Raw genomic sequence first — 22867 nt, forward strand, 5'->3', positions numbered from 1 at the left:
GTCCACAAACGAACTACCCCTCAGATATAAGGATAGAAACGTTCGAAAGTGGGCAAAAGAGACGGATAAAAAACCAGGTGTAAACGTAAATGTGTCTCTCTTCTCCACTTGTGATCCAATTGACCAAAACACATCTTAATACCAGGTATAAACAGACCCTAAAAGGGACAATAAAGTTGAGTCTGAGTTTACTAAAGGTTCATCACATGTGGGGGTCCCTGCTATCATAAAGTTTGAAAACTGACTAAAATGAATATTTTATATGCATTTTTTATTTGCTTAGTATTGGTGTAAAAAGCAAATAAAGTGCAGTCATCCAGATAATACTGCAGAATACACTTTCAGAATAATACAGACTAATTTATTTGGTAAGATGAGCGGCTAACTGTATTATCCGTTGCTTAATATTGTCTTTTGTATTTTAGTTATTGTCATTTAGGGGTTATTTTATGGCTGTGCAAAAAATCGCCTGCGATTTTCATGCGTGTTTCATCAGTAAAGCCGGTTCTGTGATTAGTATTAAATCCCCATTAGCTGCTTTCAGATGGAGCGGCATTTATTACACAGACCCGTAGTTCACAGAGAAGTTAGGCAAAATGGCATAGATTATCGGAGTCGATTTTACTCTATTATGAACCCGATTTTGATTAACTTCTGAACTAGTAAATGCGCTCCATCTGAAAGCAGCTGATGGCGATTTAATACTAATCACCGAACCGACTTTACTGATGAAACACGCATGAGAATCGCAGGCGATATTTTTGCACAGCCCTAGGTTATTTAGGATATTTTATGATTCATTTATTGATTTTTTTATAGTAATCACAACTATACCTGATTCTAAACATGATTTGCATTAAAATTTATATTATATTTGTGACTCAATAATATGAAAACCCAGCTTAAGTAATTTATTGTGATTTACTGTTTTCAAAAATCATCATAATGTAAAGACATTTTGTATATAACCTTGACATCTTTAATATTTACTGGGTAAGATCAAGTCAAAGGTTGAAATGAATGTGAAACCCATCAAACTTTAATGCCTCTAATCTTTTTATCTTAGATTATGAAACTTTAACTTGGATTTCACAGACAGAAATGCATTTTTTTGTTGCACAGTATTTAATTTTTTTGTTTTTGTCACTACAGGTGATAAAGCGGTTCCCTTACCGACCGAAGCCTCCATCCATGTCAGCAGGGAAACATATACGATGGTAAATTCTTCAGACATGAGCTCATTCATAATACATATTTTAAAATTGTTTTTGTATGAGTCGCCCAGGGTAAAGACTGTCAGATTAAAGACAGACAGATTAAATGCATGATGCATTACTCTGAATTCCAGAGTTATCTTAGAGATTAAACAGGGCAAAATCGCTCAGCAGGCCATGCCTAATAAACATGAACAGAAAAGGCGTGAATTTTAATGACATTTTATTTGACCAACGCACGTAAACACGGCATCATTCAAGGGTATGAGCCAACCTGTTTCTCTCTCTAGCCCCGAAATAAGGTAGAAGTGCTTGCGGTGAATTGGCCAGTGCCTCATTACAAAACCTGTTTGTTTTGCAAGTCTGATTAATTGCGTTCATCGAAACGATCAAAAACACAAGCTGGAATTTCTCAGTCAACGGGGTTAATCAAATCCGGCACTGCCTGGCTGGATTAAATGGAAAGACTATTAGAGTTTAAGGTTTGTGAGTTTTGAAATCTCGGACGTATATTTAAAGAAAAAGATTTTTTTTTTTCGCCAAGAGTAGTTCTACATAGCTCAGAATTCAGTTATGTGTCAACTGACACAATCCCCAATTGTACATTCTGACATTGGGGAGTTATAGGTCAGCACAAGTAAATTGGTTCAGTTAATACAAAATCTTGGCAAGTCAAAGCATAAATTAAGACATTGTTTAGATCTCTTCTAAAACTCTAGAGAAGACTAGATCACACAAAACAAGATTATAATCCCCAATTATAATCAAAGTTGTCTAGAAACACCCAATGTGACTTCATTTGATGGTCATTTCATTGTCGCATTGCATATGTGTGAAATAGTGGCTGTGAAGTTTATTGGTTATATAGAGAATAAGAATGGCACAAATTTAATTTCAAAGTTTAAATATGTGACTTTGTCTGTAAAATCCAGTCTCATAATCTAATTATAAGATAGGAGCATCACAGTTTGATTTTACTCACTGATTCCACATTGATTTCAATCTTTGACATGACCTTGCTCAGTCAGTATTAAAGGGCCCATATTATGCAAAATCCACTTTTATAGGATGTTTGCACATAAATGTGTTGTTGGCAGGTTGTGAACATTGGACAATGTAAACAGTGTAGGCTTATTAGACATGCTGTTTTGACTCTTTTGTTAATGTGACATCACACAAACAAAGCCCCGCCCAGAGCCACTGACTGATTTATTTTACCCTAACTTTTTTCTAAATGTGTTTGTTAGCATGTTGTAGCGCTAATGTATAATATTATCTCAGACTGTATTCCATGTAATCAAATTTATTTTTAACCGAAAGCACTCACTGTCTGTTGGCAAGGGAGTGAGGAACTGTTGCTCATTTGCATCTAACTCTTTCCCCGCCAGCGTTTTTTATGATTTTCAGAAATGTTTAATGTCTTCCAGAAAATTTTCTTCTTTAAATATATAAATATATCAAATTAAAGAACAGACCCTATACTTTCAAACAAAAAACATTCATCCTATCTGCATTTGTTCTCGTTTGAACACCTATCATATATGGGAAGGTTTCTTCAAAAATACAACATTTTGAGTGAAAGCTGAGATAATTGCATTTTTGTAAAGGACTTTTGTTAGAGATCAGATTCAGGCCGATGATGAAAAAAGTCTCCATGCTGCATTTTTTTACAGTGCATCTTGTTAAAATGGGCATAATATGTGCCATTTTAAAATATCAAGGTTGTATTTTCACAATATATTCTTTACATTATGTAAAGTGATTTTATGTAGAAAACAGTTCATCACAAAAATGACTTAATCTGAGTTTGCACAGACTGGGTCACATATGTTCCCCGTAACTCATAACACTTGTGCACAAAGGTTGCGATGCAACGTGTTTATTTGGCAGGTTATGTAGTAACATTCGGTTACATCATCGTTCGGCCCTCAAGTCATTGGAAATGCAGGTTCTGAGAAAAGGGTTATGAGAGCGGCGCACTCAGACCGCTGACTTCATTTGGATGGTAGTAAATTACGTCGGGTTTTAAAGACATTGAAATGTCTTCTAAAGACTCTCAGCGGTGTCCGACAGACCTCCTTTAACAGGCCTTTAAACTGTCTGCTCCGATTTGTTTCATGAGCAATAATTACGTGGAGGAGTGGAGGTACATACAGGCAGAAACAGACACGAGCACAAGGGCCTTATGGAATATAGACTCACACACTCTTGGATGATTAGGTGTTATGTAGCCTACACAGACCGGGCCCTGGGACCGTCCATGTGCGCATACGCCCTTGGCGGACGGACCGGAGCCCAGCAGGAAATGAGGTGGAGGCTAAAGCTGTAAACACAAACAAATTGACATCTTTTGGAAGTATTGTTGCCTCTGGATTCTGAGGAAATGGAAAGAAATTGAACATTTTAGTGCGCACGCAAGCGACAACCCTGCCTGTTATTGAGTAAAGAGAAAAGGAACATATGATATCTCAGATGGTGCCCTTTTATACAGGTAGCTTACAAACAACTTGGTTTTGCAAGTCAATTCAACCTACTATTTTAAGTTTTGACTTGTAACAAGTTGACATAATTTGTTAAGTTAAAGTAACATAAAAATATATGTTGATTTGACATCCCAGAGAGATTGCTGGTACTTGTAGTTAAACCTCTTTAATTGCAGGAAAATCTAATCTGACATGCAAATCACACAGAGCCATTACTGTATGTATGTATATGCTAATGCATTTAATACCGTTCTTGCTTCGTGTGTGTGTGTTACAGACAACGACTGAAAGGTCTCACACCGTCTACTCAGACCTGACATATAAAGTTCACAACCTCATATGGTCTGATCCATTTGATGTTCTGCAGTCTCTACCAAACAACAGCATACCTGAAGAAACAGCCAACAATCTAACACAAGTAATACACACATGCAGTACCGAATGTTTATTTAGACAAACATACAAAGAAAACTTTCATAACATGTCTTCTATCTTTTCACCCTGCTGTGTTGTAGTCTTTACTAAACAGCGTGGATGAGGTGATAACCTCCTCGGACTGGAAAGAAAATGATGAGGTTTGTTAAATTAATTAATTATATTTGTCATAAATATAATACATTCATTTATTACACGGCACCCTAAAATGCTTGATTCTCATTGGCCAGTCGCGACATTCCAAGATATGTTATTTTGATATAACAACCACCCGAAACTAAAAACACACGGCAAATCATTTTGACAGGTACAGTGTAATATTACACAGAATTAAATTTAGTAACACAAAAAAGTACATATTTAACATTATATTTACAATTGATTAACCCAATAGTGTATTCGTGTAATTTGAAGTTCTTATCTTAACACCAAAAGTAAACTTTTTTTTTTCGCACAAGGTCTGCATTTGATAAAAAAAGAGCAAATCAAATATTTCAAATCAATATTTAATGTTCCTTACCTTACTTATAAGATAAATAGCTGTGTAACAACTGGAATAATGTACAGGCAGCAGGTTGATATTGCGAAATAAGCCTCTTCAGTGTCATATAAGACCCTCACTTTGCATCGGGGTGCTGATCAAACTATTGGAGCTTATTTCTGCAGTAACAACCTGCTGCCTATACATTATCCTTACATTACATTCTTCAATGCTATGGTATGTTTGCATTGTATTGTAGTTTTTTGTCAGCTGTCACTGGGGCAGTACCCTTTATCAAAGCAAATCTTTGCACCTAAAGGGGTGGTTTCCCAGACAGGGATTAGACTAGTCCTAGACTAAAATAAATGTAAGAGCTGTCCAAATTGAAAACATCTTACACTGACATATCTTAAAATACATCAGTGCCCTTTGTTTTGCCTCAAAATGCAAAGAAGTAATGTTTTTTTGTTAAAACTAGTTATATTTCCTAATTAAACTAAGGCTTAGTCCTGGCTTAAGCTAATGGTACATATTTGGACCATTTTAACATAACAGTGCGTGGAATTCGACAGAATGGATTTCATTATAGTTCAGTGTGTTACAAGAATAATCAAAAAGCCAAAATATTTATTAAACTAACATGCAAGGGCAGGCTGTTTAACAAATGTTATAAATGATGAGTTTCTCCAGGTAAAGATTCAGATTAAAATATCAGCATCATATATATGATATACTTTTTATGTCTGATTGCGGTTAAACAGTGGAGTCCAGTGGTCAGCGGGCTGGTGGAGACAGTGGATAAGGTGATGGGAAACATGGTGTCCAGACTTAAGTCCAGCGCAGACTCGACAGCCCCTCTGTCCATTGGTGGCCGGAGCTCTGTGGCAGGTCTGTGTATGCAGAATATGTATTCTAAGAAATTCATGACCCCTCCCGTGCCCATACATACATGACTGGCTGAAGTATGTGGAGTATGCCCAAGTATGCTCAGTGGGAGAAAGTATCTAATACACGCATGCATGAATGAATGTCACAATGGACAATTAGTCCTGACTGAAGGTATTTAAGGTCTGGATAAAGACGTTAAGAAGTATTTCCTGAAAATGAATGATACCCTTCACAAGGAGCATTCTGGTAAAAAAAAATGGCGTACAGGGCGGAATATGAGGGTGATCACATTTGATCTGTGTTAAAGGGAACATTGCTTACAGGTATGCATGCAAACGGTTTTATAAGTCAAAATATTTTTTGCCATGCACCATTTTTGGCTTTTAGGCACACATTCACTTTTAGTAAGGATCCTATAAATTAGACCCCTGATCTTAAAAAAAAAAATACAGCAATTTTGTCATTTTAACATATATTTTTGTGCTACAACATAATTAAACAATGTAAACTACAGGTCAAAACGTAAAATAATATGTTAAATTGACTTGCAAAACCAAGTTGTTTTAACTTCATGCTGCATTTTTTTTACAGTGCATAGAAAGTTTAAAGGGACACTTGACACAATGGTATTACGCAGTGCCCGAAAATAGTCCCCTGCTATTGAAAGTTACCAAGGGGATTATTTTCGGGTGCTGCGTAATATCATTGCCCCTGCTTGATTATTTCAGCAGAATGAGAGTATAGTTCCTAGACATATCGGCCTAGAAATTCGCAACTTTTAATTTTACGTTGGTCTTAGTACACGATGTAATTACAGAAGAGTCAAATTTGAAATAGGAAAAATATCGAAACTATTTGGTGATTTTTGAGCGCGATGCTAATGGTCTAATCAGATTCAATGGATTATGCTAAGTTATGCTAAAAGTGGTACCGCCAGACACGAAGATCGGCCGAATGGATTCTAAAACCGTAAAAATCAAATGTTTAACTCTAGGGGAGCTGTAAAATGAGCATATTTTCAAAAAAAGTGGTGTCCACTTTAAAATCCATGATATAAAACATAAAAACACCTAAAAATCTCAAACTTAACGACACAGAATTTATGATAAATGTATTTTATAAAATGACATAAAACCGGGGGCCCCCTGGCACCATCTCAGGCCCCCCAGTTTGAGAACCACAGTCACTGTGAAGAATGACCTGATCTCTTTTTGTAGATTATTCCCTGATGAAAATCCCTCAGAACTACAACATGCCCAACTACCGGTTCCCCCCACAAGGGAAGAGTTACATCTCAGTTCCAGGCAAATCCCTCTCAATGCAATGTAAGTATGACCACATTTACATGTTATGCATTTGGGCACTTTTTATCTAAAGCGACTTATAGAGCATTACAACGGTATATCTTTTCTTAGCTTGTGTGTTCTCTGGGGATGCATGCTAACACAAATTACCGGTTGAGCTACAGAAATACTACATATACCCAAACTCATGATGGGAGGCCTATAATAGATTATAAAATAAATAGACAGGCACACAAACTATTACATACAGTACATGCAATAACAAAGGTGTGGTCATTATAGATTTTGTGTTCTGGTTATTTTCATGTTAAAGCAAGCACAAATACAATGTTTGATGACCTGCAAATTTGTACAGTCATAAAAAGAAAAGACGTTTGACCAGAAGATGATACAAAGTTATCAAATTGACTCTTGACTCTTAAAGGCGGGGTGCATGATCTCTGAAAGCCAATGTTGACATTTGAAATCACCTAAACAAACACACCCCTACCCCAATAGAATCTGGACGTTCTTTTGATAGACCCGCACATATGCAACCCAGGCAACGATGTCGGTTAGTAGACACGCCCTTTACTGGTGATTGGCTACAAGTGTGTTTTGGTACTCGGCTCGACTCCCTTTTCCAGTGTTTTTCAAAAATCTTGCACCCCACCTTTAAGATCTGCCAGTAAAACTGGTGACCCCTACAGATGAAAGCCTATGTCAGCATCTTTATGTATCAGACATAAATGTTTGTAAGCAAATAGACTCCCTTAATGGAGCTAAAATCTGTGTACTGAAACAAACCAAACCTGGAGTTCATACACCTAAGAAATGTAATGGATTGGCAAACAAACTGACAATCAGTTTTTTTCTTTTTTGAACCAAAGGTGGCAGATCGCCATTACAAAAAAATACCCGCCCAATTAAAACGCTAAAAACACATACATCACAGTGCTTTGGTAACACGCACACATCACAGTGCTTTAGTAAGCTTCAAACTGGGGTGAAATTAAGCTGTTTTCACAGACATTAACGCGACAATGCCATCATTTCTGATGCCTTCCTGCTGCTCTCTGTTAAAACTCCCAATCACGCAAGCGATTTTCAGGAATACAGAGAAAGTGTGTGCACTTGTTTGCACCAGGCCAGCTTTTTGTAACACGATCTGTAGTTGCAGAGAGAGTGTTGCAATGCGTGTTTCCCATGTGGAGGCCGCAATTACATTGCCATTAAACGTTTTGTTTGTTTGACACGATTTTGGGGTGAGCTCTCCTCGGCTTCTCTGGCTTAGTGCCAAAGTGAACTCATTATAAACTGTTTAAATAATCTATTAAAGCTCTGTTATCAGATATAAAATATAAATGTCAAGCTGGCATTAATGTGCCACTGATCCACTTCTCCTGCGCATACGAACACATGCTGCACTTTATTACACGAACCAAGCAAAGCTTTTATACGGCAATTAAAGGCAGGGGAAGATGGAGCAGCTGGAGCGATGTGGCCAACTTTCTGTACGTTTCGTAAAAACATTTTTTAGTCTTTGGTTTGTGAGGTTATGTGCCCACAGTTCAACTCGGATTTTGGGACACTGGAGGTTGAGATCATTTTAAAGGTCTATTAATATTAATATATTCTAGTAACACCTGTAAAAGCATTAAGAGGCTATGACGATACTCAGCATGTCACACATTTTTCGCTCAAATGAAAAGACAGTTGTGGCCAAAAGTGATGTCCAGCTTTGAACAATTTATTTCTTCGCCTTTATTGGAGTATTTTATTAAATATGCATTAAATATTTGGTATGCATGTTGCATTGGTGTGTTTGGGGTATAAACTGAAGTTCAGCTTTGAGAAGAATTGAAGGAGGCTTTGCAAAAAAAGTTTATGAAGACATATCCCAGGACATTGACTACAAAAGAGGATCAACACATTTTAATAGCACATAAAATTGTCAGTGTTTTCATTAATATTAAAGTTATTGTATATTTTAATATAGTGGGCATTATAAGTGAATGTTGTACACATTTCTTACCCGCCGGACATCACTTTTGGTCACTACTGTATACAGCTTTTAAAATTTTTGCTAAAACATGTTTATTATTATGTTATCATGTTTCTATTGTGTTTTATGTGATACTAAGCCAATTTTATTTCACGCTTAGTTATGAAAGATTAAAAAAACAAACCAACTGCACTGCAGTTTGATTGATATTAATTTCAAAGCAAATTTGATTTTTGAAAAATAAAAAAATAAAAACTAAGTTATCTTGTTTTGGAACTAAACTCTTCATATATATACATAAAGCTTTTGAATAAATGTGGACAGCATATCTATAGCATATAAGCATCTCCAGATGCATAGTTTACTCTTTTCTCTTGGTTTAATCTCAATTAAGATTTATGAGATTCTTCCCTAATGTGAATACTGAATTCAAGAGACAAGGCTTTGTTTTTAATACTAAGAAGTTTTGAATCAGAGTGTAACATATTTTTCTTCTCCGCACACGTTATGGTCTCTCATCGTGCTCTTCCCGGGTGTGTGTGAACACACATCTTTCCCATTAGAGACACAATGAGAGGACCACATGCAGGGCTTGTGATAATGAGTCGGCCCGCTCTCTGAATTTCAGCAGGAGCCCAACACATTCTTTAACACAGAGAGATTCACACATGCATGCTCACGCGCAGACATTGCACGTAGATTGCAATCGCGGCGGACAGAAGTTAATGACGTTCTTATGCTTGTGTTTGTTTCACCCTGCAGCTCAGACCACAATTGTGGGCCTTTTCTACCACAAGATGCACAACTATTACAATAAAATCAGCCCTCTTCAAACAAGGTGAGGCGTGCATGTGCTACTGTAGTTTGATTTAAAGGATTAGTCCATTTTCTTAAAAGAAAAATACAGATAATTTACTCACCACCATGACATCCAAAATATTGTTTTTTTTTTTTGTTCAGTCGAGAAGAAAATATGTTTTTTGAGGAAAACATTGCAGGATTTTTCTAATTTTAATGGACTTTAATAGAGCCCAACATTTAATACTTAACTCAACACTTTACGTTTTTTTTTCAACAGAGTTTCAAAGGACTATAAACAATCCCAAACGAGGCATAAGGGTCTTATCTAGCAAAACGATTGTCATTTTTGACAATAAAAATAACAAATATACACTTTTAAACCACAACTTCTCGTCATGTAGATCCGGTCTTGATGCGCCAGTGTGACCCCACGCAATACGTCATGACATCAAGAGGTCACAGAGGACGAACGCGAAACTCTGCCCCAGTGTTTACAAGCGTCTTGAAAGAGGACCATTCCTACGTTGTTGTATGTCAACTGATACTAATTAATGTCTTTGTGGCAGTTTATTGTTTAAAATGGTCCGCAAATGTGCGTTTTATATATGTAACACGTGACCTCCCTACGTCACTACGCATTTACGTTAGGTCACGCTGGACCGGACCTTGACGAAAAGTTATGGTTTAAAAGTACATATTTTTTATTTTTCTTGTCAAAAATGACAATCGTATAGCTAGATAAGACCCTTATGCCTCTTTTGGGATCGTTTATAGACCTATGAAACTCTTGTGAAAAAACTGTTAAGTGTTGAGTTAAGTATTAAATGTTGGGCTCTATTAAAGTCCATTAAAATGAGAAAAATCCTGCAATGTTTTCCTCAAAAAACATAATTTCTTCTCGACTGAACAAAGAAAGACATCAACATTTTGGATGACATGGTGGTGAGTAAATTATCTGGATTTTTCTTTTAAGAAAATTTAATATTCCTTTAAATATTTTTCGGCCTCAATATGTGTGTGACCCTGTCTCAAAATCTAATTATGAGATTAGGAGCATCAAAGTTTGATTTTTCTTATTCATTTCATCTTTATATGATGTAGGATGATTTTATGTTAAAAACAGTATATCAAAAAATTATGACTTTTTTGGGTTTTTACAGACTGAGTCACATATTTAAATTTTGAAAAATGCTGTATTGTGAGGACACCACAACTATCTTTATCATTCAAATGCAGAGGCTGACACTACTTGAGTATTTTAAGTACATTTTCCAAGCATCTGTGCTTTATCAGAGTGTTTTTCTTGGGAAAAAATTTACTTTACTAAAAAAAGTAAAGCATAGAATCATACAGTGTATTCCTTTTATATTGCATATTAAAATTTATTTAATACCTAATTACATTAAAAATGTGTACTTTTACTTTTCCTGAGTAAAAGTACAAAGTACTTTTTACTTAAGTAAAAGTAAAAAAAATACTTAAATAAATATAAACCAAAAACTTGAAATTATGAAATTAAGTAGAGTAAAAATTATGATAATATGCTTTGGAGTGTATGTTCATCAAAGAAAAGCACTGATAAAATATAAATACCTAAAAATTTACTTTTATGTAGAAAGTAAAACTACTTAAGTAGTGTCCGGCTCTGTTCATTTGGTTTGAATGATATACTAAATAATGTCTAATGAAAATGTAAAAATTACTAAAGATTTTGTTTAAGTTTGGGTTTGGGAATAGAAAGGATCATTAGCTCTGTATTTAGACATAATAAAAGTGTGTGTGTGCATGCGTGCGTGCATGTGTGTGCTTCCTGTTGTACATCTTGTTTCATTTGAGCAATTTTTTATCAATCTCTATTTCTCTCTCTCTCATCTGGCCATTTTGTTCTCAGCGTCTGATACTCCCAGCCAATAACTTCAAAGATAAAAGTTTTCCCATCTTAACACAAACATGATCAGTAATTTACTGTTTTATTTTAGCTCAGTTCTGGGACTCAGCGGTCGTCTTTAACAACTGCACAAGTTAACAGATTGTAGTTTGCCGTTGACCCCCAAACATGAGGTCTATTAACCAAAAGATATCTAATAAGATGTAATCCACAAAAATGTTCTTGTGTGCTAATGTATCTTAGTGCAATCTTACTGTATCTATCTATCTATCTGTCTGAATATTTAATAAGTTGTTGTCATAAGTATAATTCTCTTTGCTCATTTTAAAGAGTTTGCACAATAGTACAGATGTGATCAATAATCGTCTGTTTGTCTGTGCAGCATTAATGAAGCAGTGGATTTTAAAGATCATAAGATTCAGATGGCCAGTCATCTTATCTCTCTGAAGGTGGAGCCGTCTCCAGCCCTGTCACTCAACCTGTCCACCGAGCCTCTCATCAGGATCGTCCTAACGCACCAGCTGGTAGGAGAACACCACTCCTCATTTCATCAGTTCATTATCACATTTATTTGGATGTGTGGGTGCTTGACTGCTTCTATTTCTTTCTGTTTTTCTATTTCTTTATCTTAAATTACTTTTTTGCAGTGTGTTTTAGGGTTCTCGAATAAAATTTCAACATCAAATGTTTGGAATGTGCACATTCACATAAGAAAGTAGTCCAGTAGCCTAGTACTGACTCGTACCAAGTTATGGGGATAACATGGCTAAACATTGTGGTTTGATTAAGACAAATTTGACCCTGGATCACAAAACCAGTCTTAAGTAGCACGGGTATAATTGTAGCAATAGCTAACAATACATTGTATTGATCAAAATTATCCATTTATTGCCAAATGCCAAAAATCATTAGGATATTAAAGGAAAACACCACCGTTTTTCAATATTTAACTATAGTCTTGCCTCAACTTACACAAATTAATACATCCCTATCTTTATTCAATGCACTTTTAATCTTTGTACAGCGCCTCGTGAATGTGTTAGCATTTAGCCTCGCCCCATTCATTCCTATGGTTCCAAACAGAGATACATTAACGGCGCTTTTCCATTGCATAGTACCCCACGGTTTGGTTTAGTTTGGGTCGGGTCAGCTAACTTTTGGGAGCTTTTCCATTGGGTGCAGTACGTAGTTCCCGATACTTTTTTTCGTACCACCTCGGTTGGGGTTCCAAGCGACCCGAGCTGATACCAAACGTGACGCGAAAACACTGTAGGTCACTGATTGGTCTGAGAGAAGCATCATCGCTATAATGTAAATATTAGCTTTAGCTTACTGCTAGCTTGCGCTGTCTCGAGCAAACATGTTGTTATCTGTGTTCTGCTATAAGTTTCCAAACACCCTTTTAGCGATGAAAAACATCCACAGGTTGAGAATCCGGGACACCATAACAGTTTTTTCCAGACTTGCAGTTTGTGGCGGCACATTCGCGGCGTGCACGTCCGCATTATATATGCTAAAATGCAACTTGAATGAGCACGAAATTAAAACGAAATTAATTTATTGAAATAAAACGCAGTGGTAAGGACAGAGCAGTTTAAGTATGTTACTGACTTTTGCGTTCGCAGGGGATGGTAGGCTGGGCGAAGGTACTCGCAGGCTCCGCGGCCGCCTCTCTATGATGCCCGGGTGTTGGCTGGGTTTGTCGCGATAGTCGGTGAAACGGTGATTACCGGTGCTTCAGCCTCTCACAAGTTAGATCACTTGCCCACCCCGACACCTTCTTTCACCGTCATTTTGATATTTTCTCGTAATTAAATCATCTAGTTTTGTTAGAGAGCGCAAACACTTACAACTGAATGTGTCTGATGCCTGAAGCGGAGCTGAACGCGCGTCACGTCACAGAGCAGCCGCAGGTGTCAGATTTCATTTATTTCTGTCAGAGTTTGCGAGGCAAGCTGAATGACCAGACGATAGCAGAAGCCGCGTGCTTACTCGTTTTTGTTATAATGTACATGATGTTTAATATAAGCAAGATCGTTTTGTTGTATTTTTTATCAAGAAAAATAATAAACCCATCATTCAAGCAGCGCTTTATGGAGGAGTAGCCAGTTGCACTGCTTGGAACTGGCGAGTTCTGCGAGAATTACCTGCCCACATTGACTGAAGCACTTAATTAAACCAGCTGTTGCACTCGCATTGCACGCAAATTCATACGCAATTTAACGCATGCATTAACAGGTGGGAAAATTCTGTCACCTGATGCCACTTAACCGAGCAAAATGTTTCACTCGGTAAACAATTTTTAACGGTTAATCCGTTAACCATGGACACCCCTAATCTGGAACAAATATTGTCATATTCTAACACATCATACATAATTGAAAAGCTTCTTTATTCAGCTTTCATGTGGTATAAAAAAAAAAAATGACTGGTTTTGTGGTCCAGGGTCACAAATGTTTCTTTAAAGGCCTTCATTTCACCAGAATAATCCCTTCTGTTTCTTAAAGGTGACATAACACAAAAAGTTTATCTAACACAAATAATACATAAAATAATTAAATTACAATCATCAATACAAATATTTGCTTCTAACTGAACTGAAATATCTATACATTTCTGAATTTGAAATATTAACTGAAGTCACAGATAAAAATGCCACTCGATGTTTGGGGCATAGCACACTCTGGTTCCTCAATTGGTTGTCACCAGGGGCCGCATTTTGCCAATACAAAGCTTATAGGGCCACTGACCACAATGTTTGCTCTGCTACTCTTTCTTGTTGTTGTTTTTGATGCTGTTGATTTTTTAAAGCAACACTATGTAGTTTCCATGTAAAAATGACTTACAGCTCCGCCATGTGGTTGAAAAGCGCAACAGGGCCTGATATCAGACACTCTTCTGCAGGCAGGTGGAGGGGCGGAGCTGTGTGCTCTACCCTCCACCGCCACTTTCAGAGTGTGCTTGTAGCAGCTAGGAGGCTGCTCAGGTTGCAGCAACAGTACAATTTGTCCAGTTAAAAGTTGTTCTATTACTGAAATAATTTTAGAGACATTTTTTAAAGATAAAAAAACTACATAGTGTTGCTTTAAACAATCAAAAAATCAGGATTTCCATGCAAGCCAACTGTTCCTGCTCATCTCCACACTGGATATTGTACACTCACTATTTAATAGTGGTTCAATGGGTCACAAAACTCACAGTTTGAATCATACAATGCTTTTCCAGTTACAAATTGGATAATTTTTCGATCAGAAAAATAGAGGCTACTGTCCCTTTAAGAGCAAGTCCTGTAGCTTACTATTGCAACTCTCTTCACTGCACATGCAATCTATATCTACTGCGGGAGATCAAATTTTTTACGTGAGGATAGTAATGACTGACAGGAGACGTTGGAGGAAATTTTGCGCAACTGATCCAGATCATCAATGACAATTCAGTACCGCTGCTTCTTGTACAGTTGGCGATTTAAATACACGCTTCGTGAATTACATACGCCATGCCCCGACGGGCAGGGCGGAGATGCATTTTGGTAGCCCAACTGCAAGGCACAATAGCCCCGGCCCCCGGGACGTCGGGCTAGCGATTCTGCGAGCCCTTATGTTCAATAGATAAAAAAAAGTATATGTTTAGAACAGAATTTTCTTCTTGTTTGCTAATTCCTCCCTTTAGTATCCTTTGAGGAAAACTTTGAAAGACCACCATTCTTCTGCAGCTCTTTGCGGTTTTGTCTTTTCGGTGAGCCATGGAAGCCGTGTTACACGAGAATGCCATCAGCAGAGAGCAGAACCGCCAGCTCTAACCATTAAAATTCATTTCGACGTACACCGTCCCTCCTACTCGTATTTTTTTGCCAGAAAAAGTGGTTCTGAACGCTGGGGCCATAAGCTCATCAGACTTTTGAAAAGAGAAAGATGAATTGGTTTAACAAGACGACTATTTGGGATGTGTGTGCACAGATGCCACGACTTAGTTGAGCATGTGTCCATTTGCCAAATTTCCATGGGAAACCCCTCATAATGGACACAGATGGCATGTAGGCAAGTTAACCAATTCGGGATGTTTTTATTATGGTACTTGCTGTAAAAAAATGACCAGTAAAGAGGTTAACTGTACCATTGTGCAACTCCACAAACACACTGTCCATCAGCTGACCCACATTTGACTGCTCACCTTTGATGATACCATTACATAAAATAATCCTAAACTTTGCATTATGTCACGATCCCATTAAACAAAGATTTCTTCATGAGCCCAAAAAAGAAACTCAAGTCATCCTCTCCTGGCCACTACAGTATATCTCTATCCCACTTCATTCACTTTTCATTGTTCTTTTTAAAGTGCTTTAACTGCATCCAAATCAAAACCATGCTGGCATGCACGTAACGATGGAGACGAGCGTTTGTTTTGCTGGCTGCTTCATGCTTTTGTGAGAGATGTTTATTTGTTTGAACAGACATTACTCTCTATGTGCATGTGGAAATGCGTGTGAAGGGGTTTGTACAAATGCTTTTGTAATAAATTTCAAGAGCTTTCTCTAAGAGTAAGACCCAGACAGCAGATTGACAAGATATTTGCAGTTCCTTTGTATCAAGATTATGAGTGACACCATTGTGTAACATCGGCACCCACAGCCTTATGAGACAATTATATTATGATTATATTGTAGAGGAGTTTTCTCTGCATAGATGCCACATCAAAGCAGCAGTATATATACAATGCATTCAGCAGGAAGATTAAGCTATATGTTGTCTCCACCAGCAATGCTATTTTAACTCTGAAACAGTTTACCTGCCCCACAGAATGATTTCCAAGATTTGTATTAAATAATTGATGCAAATAGGAGAGCTATTTGTAAACTACAAAGAAGAATATATTTTTAGCTATAATAAAAAAAGGGTATTTCTAGATTTCCCACAGTATTTTTTCTCTGGCCATAATGTTTTATTTTGGAACAATGGTTACCTGTTTGGGTACTGACGTCAACAGAGGCATTGCTCTCTGGGTGATGTATCAAGGAACACACATGAGTTTCTCAATAATCTGTCACAGGGTTTGTGATGGAGTAGGGTGATAAGACCATTTTAAGATAAGGCCCTTTGTGTTGTGTTTTAATCAATGGCTTATTAGGTTAAACAGTCTGACACATTAAATATTTGGATTTGAAGTTCTGTATACACGATCTGTCTAGGTGTGTGTGACAACAATTTTGTGTGGAAGTAGTTCTCACGGTAAAGTTTTTATTACATTTTAGATCGAAAATTTACTACATAACTAATTTGTTGATACTTATTTGGAACAAAGTGGTGTTATGGGGCTGTAGCTTGTAGTTTATTATTTTTTAGTTTATTACACAACTATTATTATTATTTTTTTTTTTAGACTTGGTCACATGTGGTTGCACATAATCATGCTTTTCAGTATTAACTGTGACAGTCGAGGGAGAATGAAAACAGTGGCATAATTAATGTCAAGCTTTCAGATTCGTGCTCCGGCACAGTTAGTGCTCACAGTATTGCGCCCCGTCCCCAATCTGAACTGAACTGAACCGTACTTGAGACCACCTCTGCAAACACTCCCAGCAACATGATCTCACGGAAAGTCGTGTTATAGTCACACAAAATTTGATCAATTTATTTGTGTCCATGGCAGGAAATTCAGCTTTTTTACATGCCTTGAGCACAATTGTCTTTTTGGCGACACTCTATTTGGCAAATTTCTATAAATAGTTTTTTGTGCCTGTGGCACGACTTTCTTTTTCGTGTCATTTTATGTATTGTTTTCTAATTTGTTTTCTATTTTTAAATCATTGTCGCCTGGAGTTGGGGTTTGGATGTCTAAAAATGTAACAGAAGGTGATTCTAACCCCAACCCCAAACGACAATGGTAAGAAAATAGGAAAAAACTATGAAAAAACAATACATAAAATGACACAAAAAAGAAATTCGTGCAACGCACATGAAAACTATTTATAGAAATTTGTGCGAGTGACACAAAAAGACATTCGTGCTCAAGGCACGAAAAAGTAATCAATAAATTGATACAATTTTGCATGACTATAACCCGACTTTCCATGAGATTAGTCTGCTCCCAGTGACAACTTTTGTACCTTTTTTTTCTGAAAGTGAGGAGCTTTAGGGTTTGGTTAAAGAGCACCTATTGTCCAATTCACGTTTTTACATTTGGTTTGTAAGTGTATTAGTACATGTTTACGATATGCAAAAGGTGCAAACCCCACGGTAAGCGATGACGCAAGTATCGTTTCCAATGTAAATCTCTTTTCTTGGACTATAACAAACACACAGATTGTAGGTAACAGTTTACTTCCTGGGCCTGTTGACGTGGACAAGACCGACATTATCACAATTCCTCCCGCTTCGGACTCACAGCTTGTAAGTTAACTGCTGTCAGCATTGCATTGTGAGCGATTCTTTCAAATATGATTAGGAGCGTCACATTTCCCGTTGACGTCAAAGGTATTCAAGCCAATCATAACGTACAGATAAGCTGGCCAATCAGGAACAAAGTGCTTTTCAGATCGATGAGGTTTGTACAAAATCAATGCGTTTGAGGAAGGCAGGATATCTGGAGCTAGAAAAATGTACGCTATGTGGAAAACAATGTGTTTTTAACCATAAACCACGCAAATACATTATATTATACCAAAAACACAAAATAACGTTGTTTTAGCAATGAAATAGGTGCACTTTAAACATACCGCACCCTGGTACGATACAGAGCGATCACACTAACGAACCAGACTTTGGGGGTCAAACGTGCTTGGGTACGGTTGGCATAGTGTTAGTACACCTTTACAGAGCTCAGAACAAACCTTTAGGCATTCAGATGTATCAAACGCACCGCTTCAAAAGATGTGTCTCTAATTTAAATTCTTTTAAACAATGAAAGCTAAACACAATTAGACTTCACTAATGAACTGGTCAGTCTCATCTCTGAATTGTCCCTTGTCTCATGGCTTGATCGCATGGCTTGAGGTGAATGAATGGAAAGAATGATTTCATGCTGAATTCGGGCGGCGCTCGAAATCAAGAGGATTATAAAAAAAGATTTCTGACAAGCACTCGCAGCATTTACAACCTAATAAAGATTTAGCAGAGCGGACGCTAAACAGAGAGATGCTGCTTTACGGAGTGTGAGCGAACGGCAACCATACTGTGTGTGCGTGCGGGCATGCGTTTGTTGTGTTTACTCTAACTAGTAAACATACATGTAGAGACACAATGCTCATTGTTTTGATTCCAAGGGACCTTAAATCTTTCAAAACCAAGGGATACATAACACAGGCTAAAATGTCTTATGATTAATATAATTACCCATTGTTTTGTTTGTGTTCATGCGGTTTTGTGCCCAGTAAACTGTCTGTAAAGATTTCTGTGGGAGAATTACTGAACCACTAACAGTTTTGGCCCAAGAAGAATTTCCGATTTGGTTCAAATATAATCGTGGATTTACAGAAACCTAATGGTTATTACAACTTATAAAACAATCTGACACTAGTCTATTCTGAACAGTACTTGGGTACTTTAGCCTTCTAATTCATATAAATAACTTATTTGCTTGGCATGCTTGCCTACTTATTCACTCACTTTTTCATTCACTCATTTAGAGATCTCTATCTCTCAATCATTCGTTTACGCACTTACTCTAAGTTTGTGAGTTGGTCTGATTTACTGTACGTTTTCTCTTTTTGTTGCTTCTTCCTCTCTCATGCTTTCGCAGATGAGTCTTTATAATCTATAGCAGATGGTCTGGCTTAACCGATCCTGTTGTAGCCAACTGTTGCGGATTGTGTGGCCCTCTCTCTTGCTCTCTCTCTCTTTCGCTCTGACATTAGCCTTTAAATCAGTTGTAGAGTTCTGTTTTGCCTTGTTGGTCCTACCTATAAATCTTTACATCAATCTCCTGTTTAGATTTGCAACAGGCAAATCCTCCTTGCGTTAGCTATTTTCCCCAAGCATTATGACAGAAATACCATTCGGCTTTTAAAACTTCCTCACTCGATCACCTGAACAGACCTGGTGGAGTTCCACTGCATATTTAGCCTCGACTGGTTCCAGGTTTCAGCGCTCCATAGAGGCCTAAACCATTTCCCAGTTTTCCAGAGTTCCGGAGGACGTCCGACAACTGGCTGACCCCCGGAGCACGTCTCTGGGCTTCTCTTCATCCTGCTCGCATACAGATGCTTTACAGAGACAGTTCCAAACTTGCATAGATATGGAGGCATTTATCAAAACTCCCACAGTTCAAACCAGACGGGGAAGACGCGGCAAAAACACGCTATTCGCACGTAGTTGGACGCATGATCAGTTTGAGTTTACTCGCTTCATTCGCATGTGAAATTGTAGTCATTCGAGACATTCAAAGCGTAAAATACCGCCATGGGAGGGACTTCTGCCAGGCCCGCAGATCCAAAGCAAGCGTTTACCCACTCCTTTCAAAGCAAATGTTCAAATAAGCACTATGTTTACTAATCGACTGCAGATTTGAATATTTTACATATATATTCTCGCCTAAACTAATCTTAAAACTACACTTTGTGACTCTGTAATTTTGAGAAACGGCTATTTCTTCTATTAGGTTATTAGAACATTGTTTAAATATATAGCTCAAATTGAGTAAACTTACCAAATTGTTTGACCTCCTCACTTACCTTGTTCCAAACAAAATCATTTTAATTCCTCACTCCCTTTTTTTACAGAATTTACGTTATGTAGAATGATTTTATGTATGATTTAAGCTGGGTTTCAAAGGCAGGGCCACATATCTTTATATTAAAACTATTAATAAAAATGATAAAAGGCTGATCATGATGAGAAGATCCATCATGCAAATTAAGTAAATTATTGTTCACGTATGGGTCTTGTTTTGTGTCCTATCTTTTATACTCAGGTCCATTGAATGATTGAATCTGATTGGCTGATGAACGTTCTGAGGTGTGCAATTATTTTCTGGGAAACACACGATGAACTTAGTTCCAGGCAGCTTTCTTGACCCCATACAGTTCCATATCACTTCACATAGTTAATTGTAATAACGGACTAACAAAAACAACATTACCGACAATTTTTTGAGGCAATGACAGCGCTGTTTAGAGCCACTCTGAGGTTATATCTTCTGTATGTGAATGTTGATTCATACCAAAATGCTTTTTTGCATAGTTATGTTTGACACATGAAAACGTCTCGGGTTACGTATGTAACTGTTGTTCCCTGAGAAGGAACGAGACGCTGCGTCTCCCTTACCACACTTCCTGCGTGCCTGTAACGTCGTCTTTGGCAATATTTCATATAGCTATATACTTTCTGGCTCCTGTGTCACCCTGTCTTTGTCGTTAAGCCTCACCATTGGTTGAATTTGATATACACATTTAGACGCACTTACCCCTGGATGCGTCCCCAAAGTGTCACCGCAGTGAGGCAGCGTGAGTTCCCTTGAAAGGGAACTGTAACAATGTATCTTAAAAGGTAACACGATGTAACCTTGCTCTAACTTGAAATGAGTCCTTGAATTTGAGGGTTTTGGACCTGGAAAGTCCTTAAAAGGTCCTTGAATTTGGAGTTAACTAAGGTGTGGGAACCCTGTATTCATCAGAACACAGAAATTTATACAGGTTTGGAACAACTTAAGGGTGAGTAAATGATGACAGAATTACTGTCCCAATTCTTTAAGATTAATATGCCTCGCCAAAGCTTTTGATAAAAAAGTTGTCCACATACTTCTGGTTGTGTAGCATATAAGACACAAATTCAGTCCAGCTAGCATTGATCATGGCCTCACTGTAATAGGTTTTTGGCTAGTCCTGCTCTGTACGTTTGGAGATTGGTGTTTTCGTCAAGTTTACGCATTCATTAGTCTTTGTCTTCTCGGTGTACAGAAGCAGTCGCTCTAAATTACAGGCCATCCTGTCCACAGATGTAATTATATGGCTGTGAATAGAAGGGAGCGACCAAAAACCTACATTTACTTTTCACAATTTATCTTCTCTGTTAAGCCCAGACTACACTCCTCCATGCTTTTAAATTTAGCCCAGCCGGGCTTTATTTAGACTGTGCAGTTCTGTAAATATACCCCAGTGTAGTGCCGCTACCCAGCATAACCAACAGCAGCATGTTTCATAAGGTGCGTGTGCGAATGGGTTTGGTCTCAGTCAAAAAATATGTGAGAGAGTGTGCGAGACGTTAAGCAGACCATTTTTTGAGCGTGTGCTCATGCATATGTGTGCGAGGAAAGAAAGAGAGAGTGATTATGGGAATAATATGTATTTCACTCTTGGGAGTTAATGCTGTAGGCTTGTTCATGCATTGCGTAAGTGAAACATATAGGTTTCATTGTATTGCTTTGGCTCAGTTTTTCCTCTGATTAGTCAGTGAGTTAGTCATAAAGTCCAGGTTTCAGGGGTCCTGTCGCAACATTAAACACTTCAATAGTCACACTTTGTAAAAATACTTTTATTTATCATTAAAGCACTGATTTTATTATGGTTATTTGTATTAATTATTTTATTATGTATGTAAAATGTAAAATAACGCATCTAAAATGTTAATACACTAACATGTACACACTCAACATTCAGTTTTTAATGTATGGTGTTGTCCACATACTTACAAAATCCAGAGACAGACAGCACCAGAATTTAAATATGGCACACATTATGCACTTGAATAGCACTGATTCTTGAAACTTTGGCAAAAACATGTCCCACTAAGAAAAGTGCTCATTCTGTTGGTAATCAAAAACATTTTCATGAAGAAAAAGAATCAATGTTATAATCAGGGGGTCCTTTGCACATATGTAAGCTTCTTTTAAAGGTTTATTTTTTATTTTTTATTAATTTAATGATTATATGCTGTCCCATTGCCTAAAAAAATCAGCTGTCCTCGGTTAAGAGATAATCATTTCAACTTGATTAAAAAAGCCGAAAGTAATAATTGAATTGAATAATATATTTACCACATGAAAGAGTACATTGTAATATGTATTAAAAACTACAAACAGTGAGTTTTGAACAATATTTACTATTATTTTGTGATTGCTCAAAATGTGTCCCACATACTTGTCACCACCGTCAGATATTTATAAAAAGCAATAAAATCATATTGTTCATATTTTTGGACACTGCGTCTTTGACAACCATAACATGTCAACACCGTCATCTTTGTAAAAAAAATATTAGATTAGATTATGAAATAATTGTATCATTTTTAAGAAGAGGTCTGAAGTAGCTAACAACAGAGGGGAAACAAGATGGCTACTGTGAACAACTCATCTATTTTTTTATCTATATTAGATTTTTGTCACCACCGTCAGATGTCACCACCGTCAGGTTTTCTGTCTTTTCTGTCAGGTTTTATGTATTTTCGGAAGTCATGAT

General features: G+C 37.2%; 1 protein-coding gene across 2 annotated transcripts in view; it reads left to right on the forward strand.

The window, feature by feature from the left end:
- Positions 1 to 22867, forward strand: part of adgrd1 (adhesion G protein-coupled receptor D1) — a 71592-nt gene that overhangs the window by 14786 nt on the left and 33939 nt on the right. For both annotated transcript variants that reach the window (XM_065247348.2, XM_065247350.2), the window contains 7 exons: positions 1153 to 1217; positions 3975 to 4115; positions 4213 to 4272; positions 5375 to 5501; positions 6719 to 6826; positions 9552 to 9627; positions 11861 to 12002. In XM_065247348.2, the coding sequence (XP_065103420.1) occupies positions 1153 to 1217; positions 3975 to 4115; positions 4213 to 4272; positions 5375 to 5501; positions 6719 to 6826; positions 9552 to 9627; positions 11861 to 12002 (719 nt within the window). The remainder of the gene's footprint in view (positions 1 to 1152; positions 1218 to 3974; positions 4116 to 4212; positions 4273 to 5374; positions 5502 to 6718; positions 6827 to 9551; positions 9628 to 11860; positions 12003 to 22867) is intronic.

This window comes from Paramisgurnus dabryanus, chromosome 11 (genome assembly GCF_030506205.2).
Source record: "Paramisgurnus dabryanus chromosome 11, PD_genome_1.1, whole genome shotgun sequence".
NCBI lineage: Eukaryota > Metazoa > Chordata > Actinopteri > Cypriniformes > Cobitidae > Paramisgurnus > Paramisgurnus dabryanus.